General features: G+C 35.2%; 1 protein-coding gene across 2 annotated transcripts in view; it reads right to left on the reverse strand.

The window, feature by feature from the left end:
* LOC111055251 (vacuolar protein sorting-associated protein 18 homolog) overlaps positions 1 to 25,525 on the reverse strand; it is a 79,909-nt gene that overhangs the window by 30,231 nt on the left and 24,153 nt on the right. For both annotated transcript variants that reach the window (XM_039433738.1, XM_039433737.1), the window contains exons 9-14: positions 25,254 to 25,370; positions 24,466 to 24,578; positions 22,521 to 22,632; positions 20,311 to 20,487; positions 15,025 to 15,169; positions 13,402 to 13,574 (exon numbers count right to left, since the gene is read on the reverse strand). In XM_039433738.1, coding sequence (XP_039289672.1) covers positions 13,402 to 13,574; positions 15,025 to 15,169; positions 20,311 to 20,487; positions 22,521 to 22,632; positions 24,466 to 24,578; positions 25,254 to 25,370 — 837 coding nt within the window. The remainder of the gene's footprint in view (positions 1 to 13,401; positions 13,575 to 15,024; positions 15,170 to 20,310; positions 20,488 to 22,520; positions 22,633 to 24,465; positions 24,579 to 25,253; positions 25,371 to 25,525) is intronic.

Consider the following 25,525-nt stretch of genomic DNA (forward strand, 5'->3'; position numbering starts at 1 on the left):
AAAATGGGGTAATTATATGTATTTCCATAAGGTCTATAGTTTCAATCAGGTACTTGTGGATGAGAATACTGCGTGAGGTCTACTATTCACAGAACTACTAGTTTTACAATTCAAAGCCAAGCAATATTCCTTGAACTATATAACAAAATAACACATCATGTTGGTCAATCCATAATGATAGCAGCTGATAAATTTGAAAATTGGTGAACTAGAACCCCATAAAATGGCGATTTTGCAATGCATCACGGGATTGTGTCATGACCTTTATTTATATACCTTGTCTCTAAAACGTTGCCAGATCGTATTCCAACAATGAAGAAACAGAATTAATCAACAAAATATTAAATCTCAATCGAGAAAATTCATTATTCAATCAGTAAAATGTTGGCAACTCTGTCGTCCAATCATTTCCACTGATTCTCACTATAAGTTCAGTCTTATATTTATTATCGATGGTTATATCTCTATTCCAGGTATATAATATCATGAGCGTATGCTATAATATATTGGAACATGGAGTAGTATCATAGAGAAAGGAAAACATAAGAAGATATCCCATTATATAGGTCGTTCATGTTCCAAATTTCAAACCGATTATCGTCGACTACTGTCTATTATTACTGTTTTGGCTGGGTGAGAGTATAAGAACGGCACAGTATGAGAGACTACCAACTTCACGAAAAAACTACTAAGACGGCTTGAGTTAGATTTGAAAATTTGGAACATAACCGCCCAATACCATGGGATATCTTCTTGTGCTATCTTTTCTCTATGGTACTATCATAGAGAAACGATAGCATAAGTAGATATCCCATGGTATAGGGCGTTTATGTCGCAACTTTTACTGTTATCCCAAGCCGATAGTTCACGTAGTTCTTTCCTATTGTCACCTGGTCATATGGGACATATATATGATTCATATATTTATCTCATATTGATCAGGATTTTAGAGTTTTATTTTACGAAAAGTTTAATGAACGGTGTTTCTGCCTTTGAACAGTTTTGTCATCGACAGAAAGATTGTTTATTTCACTTGTTATCAAAATTATTGTAGTTTCTCTTTGTTTTTGAAAACAAACGTGCTCGGCTTGTGCGACTGATAAAAATATGTATTTGAAATGGCTTCATGTTGGCATTGACTGAGTTATATATTAATACCCAAAAATTTTACTAGTAGTGGTGTGTGAGCTCGTTCGTTAGGACTGAGAGTAAAAGTCCGGCTGTTCTGGTGAAGGGGATAGATTTTGTTCTTGTTTTATAATACAGTTTTCCTGTCACAGTTCGGGCAGTTTAAAGAGAATTGTATTATTGAATAGGAAGGGATCTGAACCCACTTCATTAGATCAGTTTTTTTATTTTTCATTAATAATTAACGTCGCGATTAACCAGTGGATGCCAAATTGGGGGCCATTATCATAAAGGTAGGTGACTACTGAGTCATTGTTTTAAATTTTCCATAACCACAACAAATTTAATCTTCACTAGCAGCCAAGCGAGTAGCCCTTGAAATATTCATATTTTTATTGTTATTTCATAATTTATAATTATAATTCTAATTTTTGTACAAATAATTTATTGTTTTGTTTTAATTATCAAAACCAGTACGATCATTTCTTGTTTTCATTTTCCCACCATTACATAATTGGTGGAGGCGCCAATTTCATTATCCCACCATTACATAATTGGTGGAGGCTCGAAGGGTTTTTAATCCAGCTTTTAAAATTTGGACTTTTTCGGTTACCTCATTGAAGATTCAATTTTTGTGGTTGCATTTTTCATTATTAAATATATGTTTTTATTTCAGTGAAATTATGGGTGAAATAGTTGAGTTTGAACCTTACGGGACTGTAAAAACAGTTTGTAGGATGAATTTCGAGGATTTATTGAATTGGAATATTGTGGAACAATAATTGATTGCTAATAATGGATTTTAACGGATGGAGAATGATGATTATAATTGAACAGATTAATTTTGAGATTCACGATATTGGAAGATTTACGATTATTATTGATTTTGAATTGCAAAAGCTATGACAATTGAAGATTTTGTACGATTGCAAGATTTATTATCAATTCTTATTAGAAAGAATTAGATATTTATGATGACATGAGAAATTAATGATTATTAAGATATGATTGAATAGGATAAATTTATTATTATTGGAGAGATATCGATATTTGAGATATGGAGAATTTATGATTATTGAAACCAGATTAATTGGAAATTTATTATTTATTATTGAATAGAATTGGATTGGAACAGATTAACAATGGAAAAACTTAGACCGTTACTATTACCGAAATTTTTTGATGGAAAAGATGAAGAATTTGACATTGATGATTTTTTCAACTATTTTGAAAAGGTTGCCTTAGCGAACGGTTGGGATGAAAAAGATAATTTATTATACTTGCGGTTTTGTTTGAAAGGAAGTGCTGAGAAATATTTTGACGTTATTGAGAATGATTTGACTCGACAGGACAAATTTGAATATATGCCAGTGAAAGAAAAATTGGTTAATTTCTATCGATCTCCTCTCAAATTGTGGAAACTAGAAAAGGAATTAGATACTTGTAGCATGGAATTTGAAGAAGATGGTAGAGATTTTGTAGCACGAGTCTTATCCCTATGTAGAAAAGTAGATTCGAATATGCATGAATCTCGGATTATCAGGATAATTTTAAGAGGTTTGTCTTCAAATATATTTGAAAGAATTATAATGTTATCAAATAGTACTATTGTAGAATTGTATAAAAATATTGAGAAATATGAATTATCATGTCAGTATTTGAATGAGTGGAAATTTGGACAGGTGCAAGTAATTAATGATATTATGGAACCAGAATTTGAAGAACTATTGGAAATCGGAAATGAGTTTGAAAATGAGAATTGTTTAGAAAATGCTATTATCTGTGATGATTTTGATTCTTGTAATTATTATGTTTCAAATGAAGTGGATGTATATTGTCATGTTAGTAACTTCGAGATTGAAAATGGGTTGGATGAAGTTCTTATTTGTAATGATTGTGATTTGAATGAGGAAGATATAATTTACAAAGAGGATAAAGATAGGGAAATGATTAAGGAAGAGTTATCAGATTTATCGGAAAGTGATTTGGATTTCTCTTTTACGATTGATAACAGGCCGTTTGAACATTTTGTGAACTCTGGTATGCGTAATGATTGTGAATCTAGAGGAGTCAAGATGCATCAGAATGTTAGTCTCGTGAATAATAGGACTAATAGAAAAAGAAGACGTAAGAAATGTAAAGTTTGTGGTAAACATAATCATTTTACGCGGAATTGTTTTTACAACGTTAATTATGCTTATCGGGTTTATAAAAGGATGCATAGAATTTGTGAAAAAGAAGGCTATGATATTAGAGTGTGTTCTTTTGATGGCAGAAAGTTTTCGGAAAATGCTAGACGTAAGAAAGCATATTTTACTGATAGGACACAGGAGTTTAGTACTAGGCATATTGATGAAAATGTTTTAGACGGCGGTCCATCAAATATTGATAATTCAAGGAATGAATTAGGAGGTTGTATAGTCACTGAATCAGGTTCTACTTTGGAAGGTGTTAGGCACAATGGGATATATGATAGAAGAAACTATTCTAATACTGATGATAAGAAATATTCAATCTGCCATAAACACGAGATTGATCTTGTAGATATTAAAATTAATTATAGCCAGAAATGTGGATCAGCAAATAATGGTTTTGAACGAAATATTACTGACTCATGTTCAGAGTTGAAAAGTGATGTAGATAATAAAAGTTTTGTTAACAAGATGAATGAATCAATAATCATCGATAAACAAGAACCAGGCCGTGGAAATAGTATATTGAACCGATTACAGAAAAAATGTGAATCAGCGATTTGTGTGAACAGTGAAGGTGAAAATACAGAGTCAGATTTGAATTATTGTAATTATCCGAAAGATATGAAGAATAATAAAATTGAAACTGATGGAATTATTATTAATGAGAGTTCGGTAGAGAAATATGATGACATAATTTTGAATAGTTTGGAAAGCGTGTCCCAGTTAAGCGTTAATAGCGATGAAATATTTATTGAAACAATAATTCTGGAGAGGTTTGAAAAACGAACTCAGACTCAGCAGACTCAGCGAAAGTATTACATGAGACAATATTGCTAGTAGAACGAGGCCTTTTAGCTGATTTGCAGTTGTCATTCAGGAAGAACGCTGAACTGTTTGGGACTAATACATCATTCGATGTCAGATAAATTAAAAATAATCATTGTCCGATATTGAGAACGATTTTTTTGAATTCTCTTTTGTCATTACGAGCGAAGAAATAACTTCTCTACAGAATCAACTTATTAGAGATGATGCGCAAGAATCCGCTAACATGATTACTAGTATAAATATAGGATTATTGCAAAAACAGGATCCGTTTTTGAAAAAGATATATGACGCTTTGTTGGATTTAGAGTCAGCGGAGAGAACTATTGCACGAAAAGCTAGAAATTATGTTTTAAGAGATGACATATTGTACTACAAGGAAGCACAGGTCAAAAGCGCAGCCTTATTTTTGTTGGTCGTTCCTGAGAGTTTGGTGACAACTGTATTGAAACAATATCATGATTCTTTGCAGTTCGGGGGACATTTAGGGATAGATAAAACGTTGTCTAAAATCAAGGATAGGTATTATTGGCCTACTGTCAGGAAAGATGTAGTTGAGTATGTGAAATCATGTGAAGTTTGTCAAAAGGCAAAGGTGTCGAGGTTGAAACCGGCTGGATTTTTGAAACCTATAACAATTTCAGGTGAGCCTTTTCATACAATCTGTATAGATGCAGTTGGTCCATTATCGAAAAGTAATAATTGCCAGTATATTTTGGTAGCGGTAGATAGGACGACGAGATTCGCATTCTGTAAACCAGTGCACGCTGTTGATGCTAAGAATACTGCTAAGTTCATTTTAGATTTTGCGTCTTTATATGGATTACCTAAAGTTATTCACACAGATAATGGGTCAAATTTTCGAGCTGAAATTTTCAAGGATTTTTGTGTATCATTGGGAGTAGAGCAGAAGTTCGGTTCTGCTTATATGCCTTCCACTCAGGGTGTAACAGAGCGGTATAATGACACTTTAGTAACTATGTTGCGATGTTACGTATCTGGTGATCAGTCTAATTGGGCGAGCTGTATTAGGCATGTATGTTTTTCTTATAATATAGCAGTTCAAGATTCAATTGGGTTTTCGCCGTATTACTTGGTGTTTGGATTCGTTCCTAGAAGTCCTGTGGATATTGCTTTCCTTCCTTCTTCTATTTGTAGGGATAGGTTAGAGGAGTTAAAATCGTTAGCAAAGGTCCGTGAGAGATTACCGGAGATATTAAGAGAAGTGCAGGAAAAACAAAAAGATAGTTTTGATAAAAGACATAGATTAGTAGCTTTCAATAAAGGAGATAAAGTTCTAGTTTCGTATCCTAGGTATCAGGCTGATACTTGTAAAAAATTCAATAATCCTTTTCATGGGCCTTTTGTGGTATCAAGGAAGTTATCTGATTTAAACTATGAAGTGTTATTAGAAAAGCGGGGAAAGATTGTTCCAGAAATTATTCATGTAAGGAGAATGAAACTTTTTCATGAACGAAAGTCATAGCAAGGTGTGGAAAAGTGGAAAAAGTTTTATTTCAATCATTATACCATAATAATGTCGTCTGTAATCTAGATATTGAGTTTTTTTTTCGTTGGGATGATAGTCATGTGACAGGTGAATTAAATTTTGGGATTTTATGATTTTTTTTCACTGAGCTTGTAGGTAGTGATAATTTCAATCGTTTATGTCCAATAAAATTTTTCGATTAGGGCAGTAGTTTTCGAGTTAGGTATTTTCAATAATTTTCAAAAATTTTCTTTTGGGATTTTGTGATTTTTTTCTCTATATAAAGTTTTGTTTTAGTATTTTGAAACATATTCTGGAAATTCAATGTAATTCACCGAACGAATCTGTTGTGAAGGAAGTTTTTCAAACGACGATTTTGATAGCGTTCGATATTGATTGACTTCTACTAAATTTTTGCTCTACTGGCTGTCAAGAGGCGAAATTATCGAAAAATTCAGAAATCTCCAGTTCATGGAAAACAATTTTGTGAATTTTCGATTTTTTTTTCGGGAATCTTATTTTTTAGGATGAGTACGTTCAACTTTGTTCTGTGAAAAAGTTTGTTTAGAGCAAAGGGTTTTGAGGTTTTTCATTTTATAGTTTTTGTTGGTGACCTTGTATAGTAGCAAAAAATTTTTTTTTTTGAATTTAAAGATGAATTTTAGGTCATTCGCTTGCATTTCTAAAATGGGATAGGATATGTGAAGTAGATATTTTTGAGATATTTGAGGGTTCGTGAGTTATTTCAATAGGTAGTAAATTTTCGGCTACAGTCAGACACGGATTTTGAATTTCGCGCGTTTCTGCTGAATGGTTATCTACTGATTTTGAATTTCGCGCGTTTTTGCTAAATGGTTATCTGCTATTTTTCTATGGTTTATGTTGGGATTTCATTTTGGTTTCATGATATTTGATGGATAGTTGTATTCTACATATATTGGATTTTGGTTTTCAGTTATGATGAGTCCGATGAGTTCTTTTTTTTACGATTTATGATGATTACAAGGTATGCGGCGTATCTTGATTGTTAGTCTAGAAATTTCAGACAAATTCGGAAAAAGTCGATTTTCGAAAAAAATTTTATTGCAGTTTCATATTTTCTTAGCATAGATTTTAGCATTGCGATAATTATAATTTTGTTTAGGGCAAAGGGTTCTGAGATATTTCACTTTAGAATTTTGGCCCTTTGGATTTTATATTTCATTATATTAAGGTTATGAATAAGTTTTATTGAAATATTTTCAAGGGTTATTAAAGGTAGATATTTTGTTGATAGATTTCATGAATTAAATATTTGAATTTGTTGTCATAAGGTGTTGATAATTAAGGTTTAATGGTGATAGTCATTTTTTTAAGTCGTATTTTTTTGAAGTTATGCGCTATATTAAAGTCCCTAAGAGAATTTTTGTAAATATTATTCGTAATTATTTATCATTTCATCATTGTTTATCAGAATTGATTATAATATTTATGGATTTATCATCCAGTGGTTGAATAATAGGATTATATTTTATTTATTTGATCTGTTTTCGATGGGGTCTTATGATTTAAGCCTATAATTATAAGTCCTCGTAAAATTTTATTAAAGTATTATTACTGATTATTGTTGCTGGAGGTGAAGTCCATATTTTTCAATGGTAATATAGACCAAACTTATTGTCCATGGGTTATAATAAACGGTTATAGGGGAATTTTTTAGCTATGGATAGCAGAGTTTCAGTTTTATACGTTTATATCTTTGAATTGTATTTCGTTTTATAATTTTTTCTCAGTATAAACTAATGATTACTATATTCTTGATTATATTTCATGATAATATTTGAGTTTCATTGTGTCATGGTTCTAATATTAATGGTTTTGAGTAGAAAATTTTTTCTTTTGGCACAATAGGTTGAGTTTAGGGCTTATTATTATGGTTGAGTTTTTATTTTCAGAAGTGATTTTTGGTAATCATTGTAGAACCATGTTTTACGATATTGAATCAGTTATTATAGAAGAGGGTTTATTATTCCATGGTTACATATTTATAATTTTAGGGTACAGTTACCTATGAAAATTGGTATTTGGCTGGGTTTTACATTTAATTTCACCAGTTGCATTATTGATTTTGTATTGATTTTACAGTTATGATTAACCATGTTATATTTCATAGTCATTATAATTATATCTTAGTTATTTCAAATTATGGTTATTCCAGGAAAATGAACAGGAAATATGGTTGATGGATAGTTTACCATTTTATGATAACCAAATGGTCATGTTTCATTCACATAATTACATATTCTGATTACATGTTACATTTTTGTAATATAACATTATCACTGATATAACTTTCTTTTTTTTCTCGATAAATCATGGTACGTTTTAATATTTGGTGCCACGAAAAAGTACAGTAATGTAATTCATTGTTTTGTTATTTTATTTTTGCGTTTGTACTGATGTGACCTACGTTAAGAAAGTGCAATTGTCACGTATTTTTGTTTAGTTGTCAATCTTGTTATTCATATCCAGGGCAAGGTCGTTCATTGAGTGACAAACGTTATGATACTTTTAAACGTTCACTAATAGAAATTCATAATGAAGCTGTTATAAGACAATTATATTTTTGATGGATGAATATTTTATTCACTTTTATTTTGACTTGAATTTCTTTCTCAATAAAAATATAACTAGAGTATAAGTTTTTATATTCTGATTATTTATTGTATGATTGTGATTTTGTTTTCATATGACTCATATATTGTTCTGATTTCAGAATTGTTCCAGTATATATATATATAGGCCTATGCACTTCTAATAAATTGTATCATTTCTAGGTTTCTGATTAATAATATATGCTAACCAGCCAGTCCAGTTGTTAATTGTAATATTCACGTCGAGTTTATTAATATTATTGTAAACGTTTCTCTTGATTTTTTTTTATTACGATTCATTTGCGGTTGCTTCAAGTAGAGTTTTTTTTGTTTGTAAGAGGTTCTGTTACGCATAAACATGTCAATTATGGTACATTTTGCGTCATTTCTCATTCTCACGACTTTCACGGCGCAACTGGAGGCAGTCAGGGTCTTCGCGGGAGTTTTCTACAAGGAGCTACGTCACGCTGTAGCGTATGAATCATCGGTTCCACTAACATACGAGGTAGATTTCCCGGCAGCTCAGCTCGACATCTTGCAGGCGGAAAGGGTGTTCTGGCCTAACTGTCAACAAGAGGATTGCAGTTTAGCGGATGCGTTAGAAGTTTTGTATAATTCTACAAACGGAATTCTTCGCAACAGTCATGCTGCTTTCAACTCTTCAATTCGTTTGGGAACTCAAGCTTCACGAAAGACCAGAGCGATCGATGTTGTCGGCGATTTTCTTCATTTTTGTTGCGCAGTCGCGACGGATGGGGAACTTCATAAGCTGGAATTCAACGAAAAACATGTAGCTGATCACCTCAACGCATTCCAAGGGTTGGTTGCAGACGACCACAAAGATTTAATTCGGATTTCTCGCAACTTGAGGCAGTTTGCTGGAAATTTTTCTCAGCAATTTCACGATGCGTATAGCAAATTAACAGACAGTATGAGATTATTCGTACAACAGAATGTATCGGAGGAGAAAACACTGTTCACAAACCAGTTATTAACTTACATTTTTCACCTCTACTCACATGTAAATATTTTATCACGGCAGGAATTCATAAATACTGCGAAGGAACGCTGTGATAAAAAGCTTTTACCCTTTTCGCTGGTACACCCCAATTTATTACGTTCAGATCTCTTCAGATTGGAGAAAGGATATAAGTCGAAAGGACACCAGTTAGCTATACCTCTATCGGATTTGCAGCGATATTTTGATCTTCCACTTACGACTTGCGTGGTGAAGGAGAACTCCATGGTGCTTAGCTTAAAAGTACCGTTGGTCAGCATCGGCGGACAGTTTCAATTGCACAAGTATGTGAGGACACCTATGTATTTCGACGGCCAGATTTGTCAGCTTCAGCAGCAGGATTTCGTTTTGGCGCGGAGACAGGAGGACGGTGAGATTCAGGTCATCTCGGGAGATCATCTCTCTTCTTGTCGGGCACAGGACGATTTCTTATGCTATCTTCCGCGGCTGGTGCATGGAGGACATATGTCATCAAGATGTATGCATCACTTGTTTGCGGCGACAGAGCTGAAGGACATCCAACAATATTGCAGTTTAAGCTGTCGTCCAGCTAAGCAGGAGTTGGAGATCGTCGAATTTTCGCCTTCGGAGTATATCGTCGCGAATATACAGGCCAACACTACAGTCACTTGCGAGGGAGGTTCGTTTCATCATCTTCAACCTATTCCGGGAGCAATGTATGTGGTTTTACCCTGTCATTGCGAGATTTCGGTCGGCGGGAGAATAATGGTGAGAAAGACTTTTCCGTGTGACGCAAATGTTGATAAACAACCTCAGGTTCTCCATTACTTACCTTTGCATTGGGTTAAGTTTAATTCGTTGAAAATTGATGTTTTGCAACCGCATTTCAATCCTAATTTTGTTAATTTTAGCGAAATTTTAAAAACTGATATAGATATAAAGGTTCCGGAATTTACAGTTCAAGACGTAATATCGTCAGATATATTTCACAAAGTAGATCTTCCAAATTCTTGGGGAGATGTTGTAAATTCCTCTAGTTTTGTTTTTTATATATTATTTGGCTGGTTAGGGTTTTTAACTTTATTCTGTGCATATTTAGGCATCAAGTTGTATGTGTGTAAATTATCTGCTGTAACGGTAGCACAACCCAAGATACATATAATCGATAGTTAGGAGTTATATAGTTACTTTTTGATGGATTAACTGTTTTATTGTTTTTTTTTCTTGACTATATAGTTATGAGTCATAATGTACTTATAAAGTTTTTTTTTTTTTTCTCGATTTTTATTGCAGCTTTTGAAGTAGTTCAATGTTGATTCACAAATAAATTATTGTCAATTGAGATTTTCTTTTCATAATAAGTTGAATATTCATGTATATTAATGTGTATAATATTGAAAGTTAGTTTCATATATAATCAATGTTATTGTGCAGCATAGTTTCGTTTTGAATTTGATTTGAATGTTTGTAATTTAGTTTGAGTAACCTACCTTTCTATGTAAAGTTTGATTTCAATGTATAGTAGCATTATCAAGTCAATCAGGCACACGTTTGTTTCCCGAGTATATTATTTTGTTTAATCATTATTTTTTTTTTGTTCCCCTCTTGACTACAGACTCAGGGACGAGTCTTTCAGCGGGATGGGTGATGTGTCACCTGGTCATATGGGACATATATATGATTCATATATTTATCTCATATTGATCAGGATTTTAGAGTTTTATTTTACGAAAAGTTTAATGAACGGTGTTTCTGCCTTTGAACAGTTTTGTCATCGACAGAAAGATTGTTTATTTCACTTGTTATCAAAATTATTGTAGTTTCTCTTTTGTTTTTCATAACAAACGTGCTCGGCTTGTGCGACTGATAAAAATATGTATTTGAAATGGCTTCATGTTGGCATTGACTGAGTTATATATTAATACCCAAAAATTTTACTAGTAGTGGTGTGTGAGCTCGTTCGTTAGGACTGAGAGTAAAAGTCCGGCTGTTCTGGTGAAGGGGATAGATTTTGTTCTTGTTTTATAATACAGTTTTCCTGTCACAGTTCGGGCAGTTTAAAGAGAATTGTATTATTGAATAGGAAGGGATCTGAACCCACTTCATTAGATCAGTTTTTTTATTTTTTCATTAATAATTAACGTCGCGATTAACCAGTGGATGCCAAATTTGGGGCCATTATCATAAAGGTAGGTGACTACTGAGTCATTGTTTTAAAATTTCCATATTCACAACAAATTTAATCTTCACTAGCAGCCAAGCGAGTAGCCCTTGAAATATTCATATTTTTATTGTTATTTCATAATTTATAATTATAATTCTAATTTTTGTACAAATAATTTATTGTTTTGTTGTAATTATCAAAACCAGTACGATCATTTCTTGTTTTCATTTCCCCACCTTTACATACTCGGTGTAGGCACATATTGTTTACACTATGCAGCTGTGTGACGCTGATAGTCTCTCAAATTGTGCCGTTCATACACTATCACCCCAACAAAACAGTAAAAATTGACAGTAATCGGCTTGAGATAACAGTAAAAGTTGCGACATAAATTCCCTATACCATGGGATATCTACTTACGCTATTGTTTCCCTATGGTACTATGTAATGGAACAATGTAAAAATGTCAATTTTTCATTTCATTTATTTTTACTTTCCTTGCCCTATTACCATAGGTGAAGAAGTATTGCTTTCCGGAAAAAATTAAGGTACCCGAATTTTCAAAAAAGTGGTTTTTGGGTATTGGTGTGTGTGTGTGTGTGTGTGTGTGTGTGTGTGTGTGGTGTGTGTGTGTGTGTGTGTGTGTGTGTGTGTGTGTGTGTGTGTGTGTGTGTGTGTGTGTGTGTATGTATGTGTGTGTGTGTATATATATATATATATATATGAGTGTATGTGCGTCTGTGTACACGATATCTCATCTCCCAATCAACGGAATGACTTGAAATTTGGAACTTGAGGTCCTTTCACTATAAGGATCCGACACGAACAATTTCGATCAAATGCAATTCAAGATGGCGGCTAAAATTGCGAAAATGTTGTCAAAAACAGGGGTTTTCGCGATTTTCTCGAAAACGGCTCCAACGATTTTGATCAAATTCATACCTAAAAAATTCATTGATAAGCTCTATCGACTGCCACAAACCCCATATCTGTAAAAATTTCAGGAGCACCGCCCCATCTATGCAAAGTTTGATTTTAGATTCCCAATTATCAGTCTTCAGATACAATTTAAACTAAAAAATTTAAGTGGAAAAGATTCAGCATGAAAATCTCTACAATTTATGTTCAGTAACATTTTCACCTAAAATTGAAAATAAGCTCGAAATGCGAGAAAATAAGATTAATCAATTGCAAACTGTTGGCAACTGTTGATTCTATTAAATCATTCACTATGAAGAGATAGCAGACTTCGTGTGTCTGCAGCGCTATTGTCCTGTCACCAGTTGTCTCAGATCTTAGAATAGTAGATTTGATATGCGCGGGAACACTAGCGTCAGTTGATCAATTTTTATAACGGCAAGGAAAGTTGTGTGAGTGCGCCACACCAGATTTTTGTCATAGTCATACAGTTATTTGCAGAACGAATAAACATATGATTCTCATTACAGCATACTCTACTGTAATGAAACCATATGTTTTCTTTACAGTCGAGAATGTTTCCTAGTTCCGAAATAGGAACAGCAAACTGCAACAAAAAAATACCACCTTCAGCGCTCCAGGTGGAAGTTTAGTCAACTTCCACAAAATTCCTGATTCGGAATTTGTAAACTAGGCTATGTTTATAGAATGCATGTAGTAACTTCAGCACAAGCAGGTAATGTTTTCTATTTCTCAATAATTATTCTTCTTTAGATTATTATGACAAAAAACAATGTACGTTACTTGGAACGTGAATGTCTTTTGGCTGACGCCTCGACTAGAAACATCCATCATTCTCGCCTGCAAAAGGCCCCTTCCCATCCTTGTGACGTAAGATACTATTATGATACAAATGACACTGGTGTAATAGCATTGGTAAATAAAATAATAAGGCAATCCTGGTGCTATTTTTCTTCCAAATTTAGGTGATGACACACAGTTCAAGATAAGGTTAGTTTCTATTTTAATTGAAATGATTTGTTTAAATTTGAAATAAAGATGATACTGACAGTGGTTTGGTCGGTTTGTGTGGTGATTAGAGCGGGCAGCAGCTTTGATGGATTGAGATGTCTGCCTTGTTCAATTAGAGCACTGACTGTCGGTCTGGGGATGGCTGGCAGCAAGGCTGGTGTAAACGTGTAGTACAGGTCTCTCAGGTTTTGACTTTTCAGAATTTCCAGAGCTGCAACAAAAGAAAACACATTCAATTCAACCCGCCCAAACTACACAAAAGAAATCAGAATACAAAAACAACACAATCAAAATACAAAAAAGGCTTCATGGTGAGGTGTGCTTTGCAACAATTCGTAGACAAATAGTTCAAATAAGTTCTGAATAGTGTGTTTGTCTTTTCGGTCTCAAAATGTTATAGTTTTTTCAAAGTTTAGAATTTTCTAATTGTTTGTGATTGATTTAATTCAATTTAGAAGTATTTTTTTAAATTTTAAAATGATTTTTGTGTTTTTTTCTATGAAGAGAAAGCAGACCTCTATTTGCCAATTTCTTAGTCTTTTTCATTCAATATGATTTTTGTGTGTTTTGAATTGTGAATTGAGTGTGTAATTGAAGAATGTTAAGTGACACATAGCCTGGCTACATTTGGACTGTTATGTAAATTAGAATTGGAACCGTTTTGGGCGTATATGCCTGTGGTACTTTTCTGTAAGTTGTGTAATTCTGAATGAATAAATAAATAAAATCCGAAATTTCTATAGTCTATAAATTATATTGACATAGCCTAGGGTCGCTTTCTCCAAAAAAGTTCAACTTAAATCATCAGCTGACTCAATTGAAAAACATTATGATAAATGCGACCATATACATGGATTAAACGCGTCTAATACAGTGATAGGCTATAGCCGCGCCGTATTAACGGCTGTAGTCTATTACTGTATATTATTCAAGTCTATATACTATGTTGACATAGCCTAAACTAGTATACAGTGATAGACTACAGCCGTTAATAGGCTAAAGGCTACAGAAGAGAAAACTTCTATAGTTAAAACTTTTATAATTAAAACCGCTATAGTTTGTTTATTAAGAATTCCGTAAGCAATATCAGTTTAAGACGTGATGATGCGTCAATCGTTAATTTCCTATCCCGTTCGTGTATAAGCCGATTCTTTCCTTTATTATTTATTATAGATAATACGGCGGCAAATTTGAAAAAAATTGAGCTGCGAAGTGACCATAAAATAAGCAGATAGGATAGCCTTGTACTTTGTTTATTCCGAATTCCGTAAACAAACTTGTTAATAAACAAACTTATATAGTTTGTTTATTCTGTGGCTAGAGCTATAGCTTAGGAATTGAACCTTTAAGGTAGGCGCACAAAGATCGTCATCAGACGGATCAGATTATTATATTTGATGCATTGTTTTCAATTGGAGTGCGCATACCTATACGGATGCGGATAGGTATGCGCACTGCAATTGAAAACAATGCATCAAATATAATAATCCGATCCGTCCGATGCGTGCCGTCCGTCCGATGACGATCTGTGTGCGTCTACCTTTAGAGTGATCACGGAGCCAACCTTGTGATTGTATGAAAAAGTGTAGTTTGTTATAGTAGTCTTTAATATTGTGATCTATTCAAAATTCAGATATTGCTTTAGAATAAACTGCATTTACCTTTGATAAATTCGCCCTTGTTGATGTGAAGTCTTATAACTCTTTCAAAGTCCTTATTTGCGATTGTCAGCCGAATGAGATTATGCTTATCATCATGACTAGACATCAAATCATAGACAGCACCACGGTTATTCTTCACACTATCCTACAAAAATAGTTCAAAATTAGTAATACAATTACAGCTTAATTCAATCAATACATAGAGTAAAATAAAATGATTGTCCATTATATGCCCAATATTATATTATAGTATAGAGCATTTTTATACTATACTTGAATATAATGCAGAGATTCCTTCTCTGAATCGTGATGTAATATTGAACTGGCATAGGCCTACTAATCTTTATGGTACACATTTATTTTTTATTTATTTATTTTATTTTTTTATTTATTTATTACATTGTGAGACACATTGATAAGGCAATGCTCAACAGTTAACATTTCAGTTCCTACTAAAATAGCTTTAATGACAAAAAAAGGCCAAACTTGTTTATTGAAATAAATCAAATCAAATGCATAAACGGGAAAACATTACTCAAGTTTTGAACCATCAATTAAATTATTGTCATTATATCAATTAATTGGCAATTTTTTTAAATGTATGAATTCAAGGCTACTTTCTTGTATTTATAAAATAGAATTATAGTACCATTTAAAATTAATAAAATTATAAAAGAAGAATACAAATTGTAGCGTATCTACTAGTTTGATTGATTTGATTTGATTTTGATTGAGTACTTTATTTATGTAGATTACAATATATACTGGCTTATACACTTATATACAATAGCTTACAATACAGCAAAATTATAGATAAATTTACATAATATAGACTAAGAAAATAGGCTAATTATTGAACTGTATATGATATGAAAAAGCAATTTGTAATATAATAACTATAGATAATAATCATATTGTTATGCATCTACATAATTGGCGGAGCTTTGGACATATCAATGTCTATTCTTCGGAAAGAATAATAAAAATATCCTCCCCACTAACTCTCTACCAAATAATAATAATAGTAAATAATATAATAATAAAATAATTAATATAAAAATAAAATAAATAATAAAATAATAATAATAATAATAGTTTCAGTGATAACCTGAAGATGGTGTGATCACCGAAACTAGTAGTTACGTTACAATTTGTATTCTTCTTTTATAATTTTATTAATTTTAAAGGGTACTATAATTCTATTTTATAATTGGCAATTATATCTGTACTGATGAATAACTAAGACACACAACATGATAGAAAGATGATTACAAAGAAACAATATCACCAATATACAGATATTACAATATCGAGCTATTACGGGTTCATAAATTAGTCATAAATGAATAAAGCAGTTCAATGAATGAAATAAATGAATATCAGTTTAAGACGTGATTTCGTTAATTTCCTATTCCGTACATGTATAAGCCAATTTGTTGATTGCGTTCCTGGGAGGTTGCGGTGCATGCACTACTTCGACCAAGGACAGTGGAATGCGTTCGGTGGAAGCTTTTGACAGTTCAGTAACCGGTCGCCATCTTGGATCAGAGTGGAGTGGTGCATGATCATATGCACCGCCAATTTGTTGATTGCGTTCCTGGGAGGTTGCGGTGCATACACTACTTCGACCAAGGACAGTGGAATGCGTTCGGTGGAAGCTTTTGACAGTTCAGTAGCCGGTCGCCATCTTGGATCAGAGTGGAGTGGTGCATGATCATATGCACCGCCAATTTGTTGATTGCGTTCCTGGGAGGTTGCGATGCATGCACTACTTCGATCAAGGACAGTGGAATGCGTTCGGTGGAAGCTTTTGACAGTTCAGTAACCGGTCGCCATCTTGGATCAGAGTGGAGTGGTGCATGATCATATGCACCGCCATTTGTTGATTGCGTTCCTGGGAGGTTGCGATGCATGCACTACTTCGATCAAGGACAGTGGAATGCGTTCGGTGGAAGCTTTTGACAGTTCAGTAACCGGTCGCCATCTTGGATCAGAGTGGAGTGGTGCATGATCATATGCACCGCCAATTTGTTGATTGCGTTCCTGGGAGGTTGCGGTGCATGCACTACTTCGACCAAGGACAGTGGAATGCGTTCGGTGGAAGCTTTTGACAGTTCAGTAACCGGTCGCCATCTTGGATCAGAGTGGAGTGGTGCATGATCATATGCACCGCCAATTTGTTGATTGCGTTCCTGGGAGGTTGCGGTGCATGCACTACTTCGACCAAGGACAGTGGAATGCGTTCGGTGGAAGCTTTTGACAGTTCAGTAACCGGTCGCCATCTTGGATCAGAGTGGAGTGGTGCATGATCATATGCACCGCCAATTTGTTGATTGCGTTCCTGGGAGGTTGCGGTGCATGCACTACTTCGACCAGGACAGTGGAATGCGTTCGGTGAAGCTTTTGACAGTTCAGTAACCGGTCGCCATCTTGGATCAGAGTGGAGTGGTGCATGATCATATGCACCGCCAATTTGTTGATTGCGTTCCTGGGAGGTTGCGGTGCATGCACTACTTCGACTAAGGACAGTGGAATGCGTTCGGTGGAAGCTTTTGACAGTCCAGTAACCGGTCGCCATCTTGGATCAGAGTGGAGTGGTGCATGATCATATATATGCACCGCTCGAAAAGTATGTTCCACAAACTGGTAACCAGGATCAAAGCGCACCTATTGATCCAGAGTTGGAGCGTTGTTCGTCTGCTGTTATATAGGGTAGTTTGTAATTTTCCATCTTCTTCGATTATTTTACGGCTATGAACATTTGGATGATTAACATTTAATAGCCCAATAAGGTACATACTGAGTAGATTTTTGCCCACACCTTCTACCTTCTTCTACTAGAATTCCCAGTGTCGCTCTGGGCCGGATAGACTCAGTCGGCGTCTGGGGTGGGCCGCAGCAGGGGACGGGAGGCTTGGTGTGGTGTCCGTCAACCACCCTCGTTCGAGTCGGGGGTTGGAACAGGGCCTTGAGTACCTTATTGAAGTGATTCCCTCTTTTAGGAAAAGGGGGCCGTGGTTTCGCACTGCCTAACAGGGTTGGGCGGGGAGAGATAGGAGTAGGACGATCTGATGTCTTCTGAGAGTATGATCTCCGGGACGGGAAAAACGTTCCCAATCGTTACTGGACGTCCTCTTGGAATTAGCAAGATAGAAGGGCCCTGGATCCGGGCGTCGCTAGCAGTCACCGGGTCCCTCACCTCGGGCACCGGCTGTTTCTGGCTATCAGGATTGGTGTCTCGGGGTCGAGAAAGGCCTTCCCAAGCCTTACTCGAGGTCCTCTTACTGTTCCTGGTCCTCTTCGGAATGTTCCTGGGTCCTGTCAGGTTTTAGCCCAAAACCCAACTTGTCGCCAATGGTCGAATCAGGCAGGCCGGCTGCTAGAAGTCGCAGAAGTCGTCGTACAGGACTCGCCTTCTCGCGAGTGTTGTATCTTGAAGCCTCACGCGTCTTCCATTAACTCCAGTTAATGGAAGGCACAATTTGAAGTAGTCGAAGGAGTAAGAGGATATTCTTGTCACGAGCTGCACTCACTCTCTGGCCGCATCCTGCTTCCTTCAATAGTTCTCGACCGACTCTACTAAACTGGCTCTCTCTTCTACTCGGCGAGCCTCCCTTGGCAGCCTAGTGGGAGAAGATAAGGGTGCGCGGCATAGCTGAGCAGTAGCCCAGTGCCTGAGTTGCTCGTTGTACAACGATATCTTATAACAAGATTACTGAGCGTCGACAAAACTAGCTCTAAAATCAATTTCCCTCATTAGTCACGAAATACATCGTGACAACATCAAGCAAAGCCATCAATTCTGCGTTATTGGTTCGTTTACAGTCCCCATATACAGTCTTTCCCTATCTTATGCACAGTGCGACTTATGCACTGTCGCGACTATGGTTAGCCCAAGCGAAAATGGGTCTCTCAAGGCCACTGCAATGTTGCCACTGGTGGCCACCCCTCACTCGACCAGTCTATATACATTGACTATATTTTTCTACACCCTGAACATCGCTCTTTCCTTCTCATACCTTCCCTCTTCCTCTTTTCCGTCACTACCTGTCACAAATTCTTTTGAGCACGTCAGGTTCAAAAGTTCTATTGTGTCATTCTTTGAAGTTAGAACAATAACATCCCCGTTACCTCCTCCCATCATCCACCATATTCTTCAACATCATGAAATGAAGGAAAGAATATTGTTATGTAAATTATATAATGTATAACTCTTTTTTGAGTCATGACATAAAGAAATCCAAATTTTATAATGATGATTAGATTTTTTCTTTATAAATGCAACTATTTATAAACTGAGCTATTACTTCATAAAGGTTACTTGAAGACTTTTATAATAATCAATTGGAAGTGGAGTGATGTAATTTTATTTATTTTAGTCAATATTCTTGTAGTGCCCACTTCACTCTGCATTTTTCAATTTGCATGAATTCTCATTTGATTCCCATCACACTTCATCCAGGCTTTGGACAGAGAAGACAAACAATACTCCCCACAATAACAATACTTCACTATCACACCCTCTCACACACACATTCACTTTCTCTCTTACTAGCCACCCTTAGTACAAAGTGGCAACAGTGTTGGTAGAGACGGGTGGTGGTATCAAGAACAAGCTTTGACCTTGAGGGACCCATTTTCGTTTGGCCAACTATAAATGGCACGCAAAGACTGAACAATTGCTCGGTTGAACTCAGTGGAGTGATGGGGGAAAGTTTTGGAAGGCATAGGTGACTCATTCACTGACACCACCCCATTCAATAGTTTTGTGCAGCAAAAAAACTGACACTGTTTTACTTTTTACAACAGCGCGACTGCCGGAAGGTTGATAATATTAAATAATAATAAAAATTATTATTTTCATAGCACCTTACAATGGGCTCTGTATACGGTTAATTTCAAAAGTGCCCGCCAAAAACTGTAAACCAGTCCAATACTCGTTCGGTGGGAGCAAGAAGTGGTGCACCAGTCACGTGGTTTCTGGTTAGTTACCTTTTGTCGAAGTGGTGCATGCACCGCAACCTCCCACACATTAAGGTGCGTACAGATTTACGCGCCGCGAACATGAGCAATTCACTTTTAATCAGCTGATGCCAAGCTTTTTGTATCTATATCTTATACCGTTTCTGTAAAAAAACAGATATAGTCAGCTGATTAAAAGTGAATCGCTCATGTTCGCGGCGCGTATATCTGTACGCACCTTTATGGATAATACGGCGACAAATTTGAAAAAATTGAGCTAAGAAGTGGCCATAAAATAAGCAGATAGGATAGGCTTGTACTGACAGAAACGACAGGCAACTGCAGGAAAGCATCAAGGTCGTCCTGAACGGCCCTGAATTGGGTGGAGTGCTCCTTGCCCTCATTCCTGAGGTTGCCCAGCTGATTCAGGTGCAGCTCCACCACCCACATCACTATCATTGTGATCTGAGTCTTCTCACTCGGCTTCAGCATCTCCAGTTTCTGATAAACCAAAATTCATTACAATTCTCTAAAAATACACAGTAGTTGTAGGCTATATAGTGAGATCCACGTTATAATGACAATATTTGATCGACATTGGTGTTCCTACCTTGTCAATCATTCGACAAAGCAGATAGCTCTATCCCTTTCTAGCTCCACACCGTTGCCAAATATATGATGGACTACCAAAGTATTTCATCTCAACAATTATGAGAGTTTATTATTTAATCATGGAGTAATACATTTTCTAAATGGATAAAATATATTTGATATAGAAATATCATTTGAAACATCAATATCAAATCAGATTTAGCTGAATAAAAGTAAAATAACAGCTGTTGTTTTAGGAGTAAAGCTGCGTTTACACCAAAATTATTAACAAAATGTTAATAGCTTAATCCTTATAGATTCTATTAGATTGAACATAACTTATCATACACATGATGAACATATGTGTTTATCAAGTTCCGTTCAATCTAATAGAATCTATAAGGATTAAGTTATTAACATTGGTGTAAAAGCAGCTCAAGTTTGAGTTTCTTTTCAAGTTTAAAAATTTCCAATTATTAATACAGCATTTTTCAGTTATCAGTGATGATTTAGTGAAGTATTCTTATTCAATTTGGTTTTCAACTTTTCTAAATTCTAAATTCCTAGTTTATAAATATTTTGAACTAAAAATTGGACAAAAATCAGGCAGTGTAAACATAACCTATTTTTGGACAATTTCTATCTAAATTTTGGAAAGGAACAGTTTTGGGCTTTAAGCCTGTTGTTACTTCCCCAATCATTCATAGTTGAGAATAATATTGTATGTATCAATGTATAAATTAATAAACAGCACAGCTATGTACTGTGTATGTAGAAGACTGTGGAACCGGAAAAGTAGCAACAATGCCTTCCTATCATATCACTTACACTATTTTTATAACGTGAATCTCGCTATAGTAATACATTTTTGCCATAATATTTATGGTAATAGATGTTATATGCTGCGGTTAGCGAGCGTAAAGTAGATTATCGCTCGCTCCTCACAAAACAACAACTGTTTTATGATGAGTTTTCAGTTCGTAAAGAAGAACTTCAAGAGCGGTTGTAGATTTTTTTCAATTTCATTTATTGCCAATCAGAATATTTAAGACATATTATAAACTCTTCATAATATGACATATCATTAAATACAATAGAATATCTTTATTATCCTCAAAAGTACATAAGAATTTCACTTTTTGTGTAGTTGAGAAGTTGATATTGCGGTAATTATTCATAATGAAAAAGACTAAGAAAATACTTAGAAAAGTATCAATAAATTCTAAGTATCAATAAATCTGTGGTTTTTGACAATTGCTTAGTCTTTTTCATTCAACATAACAATTTGACATAATAGGCCAGTCAACACAGTATACCTAAAGCCTAGTTTATACGATGGCAATTGGCGAGACAATTGTCATAAGGCAACTGACTGGCATGAAATTATTGTCTCCGTATAGACACTTCAGGCCAATCGTCTTGCCAACTGTCCTGACAATTGCCCCGAAATTCATCTGACTCCGGGAGTAGACTATGGACAGTCAATTGGGGAGCCCCCCACCACTCGGAATCTCAGTTGTCGCGACAATTGAACGGTGTAGGCCAGTAGCGCTGTCTTGGTTTTGCCAGTTCAGCTGTTTAGTCACAACAGATGACGAGAACTCGGACATGTTTAGCTGTCAACTAACGTGCCAATAGTTGGCCGCTTATAAACATCTTCTCGTTTAACTGGCCTGGCCTCCGATAATCCGTAACCACGTGATGACAATTGTCCAAAGACAACTGTCTCGCCAATTGGCGATGTGTAAACTAGGCTTAATACAGCATAATAAAAGCAGGGTCTATAAAACACTACCTCCGTAAACAGAGGGGTTAGGAGGTAGTGTTTAAACGCGCTGAATTTGGTAGAAGGTTACTAACTAGCCCTTGTAATAAGAAAACATCTGAGATTATTGCCTACAAGCATAATGTAATATCTGTGAATACAAAAATAATTTTCCTACCTTTTTCAAGAATATTTTCAAAGCTTCAATTTGCCAGACTTGGAGAAATTTGAGAGCGACTTCTTCGAACGAGGATTGTGTTTCTGCATAGAGCAGGGCGCTCTGCTCATATCTGAAAATAGAACACAATATATAATACAGTTAATTTAAAGCTGGTAAAATCAGAATTGTTCCTGATATAATGTTTATAGCTAGTTAATTTATATATATATATTCATTGGATAGATCAAACAATACAATAGTCGGAAAATAAAAAACAGGCTATTGCCCAAAACATTCATGATTTTATCTCAAATCTAACCAACTGTGTCAAAACCAACCAATCCAGGGCCTAGCAAAACTAGCCTATTACTAGACTCATTAAAGGAAAAAGAGAAAGTGACACAACAACTGTCCATTATTTCGGACTATGTGTTATCTAAATTTGGTAGAGAAATAGCACAAGGTTACATTATTTCTCCTCTCCCGATCATTTTGATAATGTACTTATTGCAGAAATAAATAAGCAAGATAGAATCCTATACTATTAACCAGCAATTTCTGTTTATATGTTTGGATGTTTAGATGTTTATATGTCTGTATTTGACCGGATCTCGAAAACTGCTCTAACGATTCTCACGAAATTCAGAACATAGTAGGTTGGGACTGTGTCAAAATTATGACTCAGCTGTTGAACTTTTGTAATCATTCAATCAGGTACTTAGTGCCGGTTGCAAAAAAGCCGGGTTATTTTCAATCCTGATTAATTCCAGTAGGTCCATCTTTTTGAAATGGTCTTCTCTGATTTGGTTCACGTGAAACTAATCGGGATTAAAATTTAACCGGCTTTAGTGCAACCGGGCCTTTAAGAGGGAAATTTTTGCATTCCTCTGAGAATTAATCTTAATTTACTGTGATCAGATAGAACATTTCTATATGAACTATGAATGTTATTATAATTTCTTCTTTCGTAATACATTTTTTATGCTTTTCTACTCCAGAGCGAAGCTCGGTCCCCGATATTTAACATTAAAAGACTGTCAGGTAATTGTAACATTTAAGGAGAGATGAGCTGACATAAAACCACTATGGTAACTCATAAAAAGTAGATGATAACCCCAAAACAACAACTTGGCCACTAAGGACTAAGGCCCGGTTGCACAAAAGCCGGTTAAATTTTAACGGCCTGAAAGAGAAAGCCATCCGGGACGTCTTCCCTGATATGTTCTCGTGAAATTAATCACGGTTAAAATGTAACCGGCTTCTGCGCAACCGGGCATAAGATTGCTATCAGATTCACAGTTTATTATTTGGGTAGTACTCTCACTCTACGTCCAAGATGGACGGACATGATGCACACTGATAGATCTTTCAACCTATCATATAATATAATATCATATTATGGCATTATTATCTGTGATTAATAGATTAGTTACTTTGGCCTCCTCAGTTCCCAGATCTATAATGTTTTTCTTATCTGTCCCGATAAGAGGTGCCCTCCCCCTCAAGGCTAGAAACCCCCAAACTCTGGACGCCATTATTCGCGTGCAAGTCGAGAGGAGGAGTCTACTTGGCAAAGTTCCAAGGAGGCCTCCAGCACTGCATCAACCACTTTGGCCTCACCCATCAACCATTGATGCGATTTTCCACACAACTTGACTGCCTCAAATGCTATTTCCTTGCTTCAATAAATTTGCTTCTGAGTAGAAAAGAACCATTTCATGATATTTTTTGAAAACCGTTCATCCTAGCTGCCGCACCCAGTACATAGTGTAAGAATAAGAATGTTTTTATTCCTTTAAAGCACATTAACATCGCAATTGGAACGATTACTATGATAAATATTGATACAGACATTGAATAAAATTTATATAAAATAAAACAAAGCATTGTCTTACTACACAGAGACACAGAGATGATGATGATGATGATGATGATGATGATGATGATAATAATGTCAACTCACTGTTCAGTTTGGAATAATTCATCAGCTTGTTTGACTAGGATGATGTCCATGTGAAGTGGATTATCGGCACAATACGACTTGGCCTTATTGTAGTCTCCTTTTTCCATGTGAATCTGCAACAAAATATACATTACAATATGAGGGCACCAGGAAGAAATACTTCCCATAACAGCCCTCTTGACACAACAGAAATTACAATAATTCTAATATATTAATAGTATAAGTCTAATCTAATACAGAAAATTCACTAAATTAAAGAGAGATAGAAACTAAAATAATTTTTCAACTAAAATAGAAGATGAAAAAGAGGAATATGATGATGATAAGTATAAATTAATAAGAGAAAAAAAGAACAAGCTCATTATGTCAATATTTTGAACCAACAATATTGTAAATTAAAAATAAAAAAGAGTGTAAATTAAAAATAAAAAAAGAACAAGATAGGCATATTACCGACGAGCAATTGACTCCAACATCAATCTCCTTACTTCGAATTCCGATTCAAGCAAGTGTGACCCTCTACTCAGCCCATTCATCAGTCTCTGCACTCTAGTTAGAGGCGGTAAATAATTATGCACAAACAATCATTATTCACAATTTCTTCACAATCATATTATATAATTTCAAAAGTATCAACAAAAAGCATTGAAATTAGTTGTATAAAAAACTGAACCAACGGTAGGGAAGCTGAATGAGGAAATCTCTCCAAGCTTGAGACTTGAAATATTGTTTGGTGTAAATTGAAAGTGAAAATGTTGTAAATAAACAGCTAATATGTTGTTACCTACCTGCCAAACATTGCGTTCCTCCCTTGTGACCCTGTACTTGAATATGGCGCGTTCAGCTATCACCCATATGGTGCCTTTCACTGAGTCCTTGGCTATATTCACCAATTTGCCATGGCTCTGCAAACACAAACACATTTTTCATGAATGAGAAACTGCACTTTAATTACTCACTTTCAATTTCAACTGTCACTCATCAAGTTCTAGCATCAATTAAATCGATTTCTTTCAATAAATTTCTTCAACATACACTCGATAGAAAAGGGGACAAAAAT

This window comes from Nilaparvata lugens, chromosome 8, assembly GCF_014356525.2.
Source record: "Nilaparvata lugens isolate BPH chromosome 8, ASM1435652v1, whole genome shotgun sequence".
Lineage (NCBI taxonomy): Eukaryota > Metazoa > Arthropoda > Insecta > Hemiptera > Delphacidae > Nilaparvata > Nilaparvata lugens.